The sequence below is a fragment of the Zingiber officinale genome, chromosome 6B, assembly GCF_018446385.1.
Source record: "Zingiber officinale cultivar Zhangliang chromosome 6B, Zo_v1.1, whole genome shotgun sequence".
NCBI lineage: Eukaryota > Viridiplantae > Streptophyta > Magnoliopsida > Zingiberales > Zingiberaceae > Zingiber > Zingiber officinale.
In genome coordinates, this window is record NC_055996.1 from 132,928,893 (window position 1) to 132,932,548 (window position 3,656).

Consider the following 3,656-nt stretch of genomic DNA (forward strand, 5'->3'; position numbering starts at 1 on the left):
TGTGTGACACCACATATTATGTTATATACAATATAAATTAATTGAACAACTACACTTAGTATATATATGTAGACATTTGACCAATATGATTTTTTATTTCTAAATAAATATTTATACAAAAGCTAGACTTTTAATATACATTCCAACATTCAAGTCTGACCGAGTTCAAGATGTGTCTAACTGAATTATGATTCAGTTAGATAAAACTCCGACCATATCAATCCCACGGACGACCTGAAGTCAATTTAATCAAAGTTATATCTAATTATGTGTTACTTACATGATAAATCTGGCTTGACAGACGGTAAATTTATCTTATTAAAAAATTAATTAAGCTAGTTAAAAATTAATTAAGTATTATTAATAAAAATTAATTAGGTATTATTTTTTATATTAAATATGGAAATAGATGAGAAAGAATATAAGTGATTCATAAAACATGATATTATTTAGACCTCTTTAATAATAATCTTAAAAATTATAAAAAAAAAAATCATTTTAACTAGTTAGATTCTAACCGTTTAGATTCTTAAATTTACATTTGACTCAATTATTAAAGCACCAAGCGTCAAGGATTGTGACGGTTAAAACACCGATTATTAGGAAACATCTCTCGGTAATGAAAGAAAGGGTGTGTCCTATTTTATAAGTGGGGATTATTTATCCTCATTAATGCATGCAAAGGATGATCCTCTAGACCGCTAACCATGCGCAGCCTCACTCGCAGCCAACTAACAATTTTATAATCACAGGTGGCTTCGAGCAACCACGGGTTTGCTAACGGCCGTGCTCGTAGCTTGCCTCACACACTCCGGTTGCGACCGGCCTAGCTCGAATACTCTTTCTTCCCGCTAAATATTTATTTAAAAAAAAAAAACAGAAAATCGAGACAAATCAGAATTATAAAAATAATATATTTTTGGACTAATTATCCTCAGCTTTAATTTCCGACTGTATCATCAGTCCTCACTACCCCACCGAATACAACCGCCACTGCGTTCATCATTATTTCATGATTCCAGTTACTCCCATCGCGTCACCTGTGCTACTCACCATCCCCTGACACCATCTGAAAATGTTTCTGAATTCAGTCTGCAAATCGATAAATCGATGGCTGTTCATCCCAAAGATCGCTACAAAAGCACCACTACTGATCGCTTTTTTTCCTCCACCCAGCTCGAACCATCCCAATCTGTGGTGGTGTTATGGTGTTCTTTTCCTCTTGCTTCCAAACGTGCATGTGTCTCTTGTCACCTTGCGCCTCGGATTATATTTCTGCTGCTGCGATCCTGATTAATTCTCCTCGAGTAGGTTTTGTACCTCGATCGCCTACCTGAAGTTGAGACTAGAGATGGAATCGCCTCCTCCGCCCGCCGTGGATCTCTCCCTCACCTTGTCATCGTCGTCGTCGCTGCCGCCGCCGCCGCCGCTGCCGCCGCCATTGCGGGACGCCGTCCGCCTCTTCCCCTGTCTCTTCTGCAACAAGAAGTTCCTCAAGTCGCAGGCGCTCGGGGGTCACCAAAACGCCCACAAGAAGGAGCGGAGCACCGGGTGGTGGCATTTGAATTCCCACCTGTACCTCAGGCCGCCACCGCTGGCGCCCGCCGCATTCTCCGGCGACCACTTCCGCCACTGCCAGGGGTCCTTCTTCCCCGTAGCCTCCCACTCGTGCAGGCCGGCAAGCGAGACCGTCGACTTCCTCAATTGGCAGAGAGCATCGCACCGCCCCCAGACTGCTGCTGCTGCTGCTGCAGCTGCTCCGGACGAAGACAGAGCCGCCTTGTTCGATCTATCCTTGAAACTTTAGATTGTCCTTTAATTTGATTGTTGTCACTTCACTTTGCTTCTGTTCTTGCTCCTGTACGACGATGTCCGTCTGAAACACGAAAGGCCGCGGCAGAGGCAGCGCGCTGTGCGCGGGCTTTGTTTTGGAGTTTGGGATCTGTGACGATCACGTTGCTTGCTTCCCTGCGAGGTTGTTTGTCATCTTTCCCGGGATGTTTAAATCAGCCCGTCCAATCAATCGCCTCGCCTCGCCTCGCCTCGCCTCGCCTCGCCTGGCAGTTGGACGCCGACAAGGAGGGCGAGCGCACAGTGATTCAACTGTAAACGCTCTGTCAGTTGCCATCGGACAGCATGAATCACATTTAGCTGATGCAGAATCCGAGGCAATGGGAAGCGGTGGGGGGCTCATGGATAGATTTCGTTGTCCGCTCTGGAAATGTTCATAGATTGTGTTTGGAGACGTCTCCAAAACCAATATTACTTTTTCATATATATTGGATCCGTCCAAATCTATGATAATGAGAAGAAAATTTTATAATCTATTAACAATTTGTTCTATGATGATCCCATCCGAAAGTTGAATCAGACGGATTGTCGAGTGAGATAGATGGAATGTTGACGAAGTCGCGACGTCCCGGAGGGGATGTGTGCTGAGATGACTTCCGTGTTAACCAAGTCTCCAAAAGTCTTCTGGTCAACGCTACCTGCAGCCAGCGACCAGGTTGACCCGGCCCCCGGTACCCCGATACTCGAGGCAGATCCAACGAATATATGAGTACAAGACTAAGCCATGAAATAATGAAAATGCATATGAAATATGAACGAGGAACGTACCCTGGCCCAGGGGGCGCCCTCGGATGGGACGCGGCTCGAGTTGTCACGACCCGGAATAGTAGCTAACTCTGATCAGGCTATAGAACTGGATCTGAAGACGCGAAGCTGGACGCAACACAGAACCGGGAGACAAGCTGCAGGTCGGGATATAATACCGGCACGCAGACCGGGATAGGACACTGGCATGTAGACCGGCCAGTACTAACGGCACGCAGGCCGGGACACGAAATCGGCATACAGGCCGAGGAATAAGATCGGCACGCAGGCCGGGAAATAACGACAGGAGCAGAAAACGGTCAAATCAGTGACGCTCAACAATAAACAAGGCACAAAGGTTGAAACACCACAACACACGAAGCTGGGACAAGATAACGGCACGAAGGCCGGCACACAACGAGACGAAATCGGAGCCAAGGCGAAATCGACGTAAGGACAGCCGGCACATGGACTGTTGGGTGCGTGGGGGCTGCTGGTTAAGGAGGACACAGCACACGGAGGCATGAAGAGTCGGAAGCGGCGTCGGCGAGCAGGACCGCAGTGCTCGATGACTGCCGGCAGAAGAAGCTGCTGCATATGGACCGGGAGAGAGGGGATGGTTCTGTCCCGGCCTCGGCAGCGGCGTGCATGAGACCGGGAAAGGTGGTGGCTCGGCTGCAGCTCCGGCGAGAGGAGGAGGAGACGAGGCAGTGTTCTACCGGTGGCGGCGTAGCGAGGAGGAGCTGAGGCGGTGTTCTGCCGGTGGCGGCGTAGCGAGGAGGAGCCGGCAGAGGCACAACGAAGAGGAGGGGGAGAGAAGGAGTTCGTCGCCAGCGTCGAGAATAGAAGAAGGAAGAAGAGGAAGATCGTCGCCGGCGGCTGTGGCTCGAGGACGGCGGCGAGGGAGAAGGCAGCAGCAACGCCTATCTTGTCCAGCGATGGCATCACGAGGAGGACGAGGGAGCAGATGGCGACGAGCCGCCCGGTGGCCGCGTCGCAAGGCAAAGGGGGACGAGAAGGCTGTCGTCGCTGCGAGGAGGAGGAAGAAGCGCTGCGAGTAT

General features: G+C 49.2%; 1 protein-coding gene across 1 annotated transcript; it reads left to right on the plus strand.

Annotated features, from left to right (window-relative positions):
• Positions 1-1,175: 1,175 nt before the first annotated feature.
• On the plus strand, positions 1,176-1,842 carry LOC121990687. Its single transcript, XM_042544780.1, has one exon. It carries the CDS (start codon positions 1,352-1,354, stop codon positions 1,805-1,807), a length of 456 nt encoding a protein of 151 aa, XP_042400714.1. The 5' UTR covers positions 1,176-1,351; the 3' UTR covers positions 1,808-1,842.
• The last annotated feature ends 1,814 nt before the right edge of the window (positions 1,843-3,656 follow it).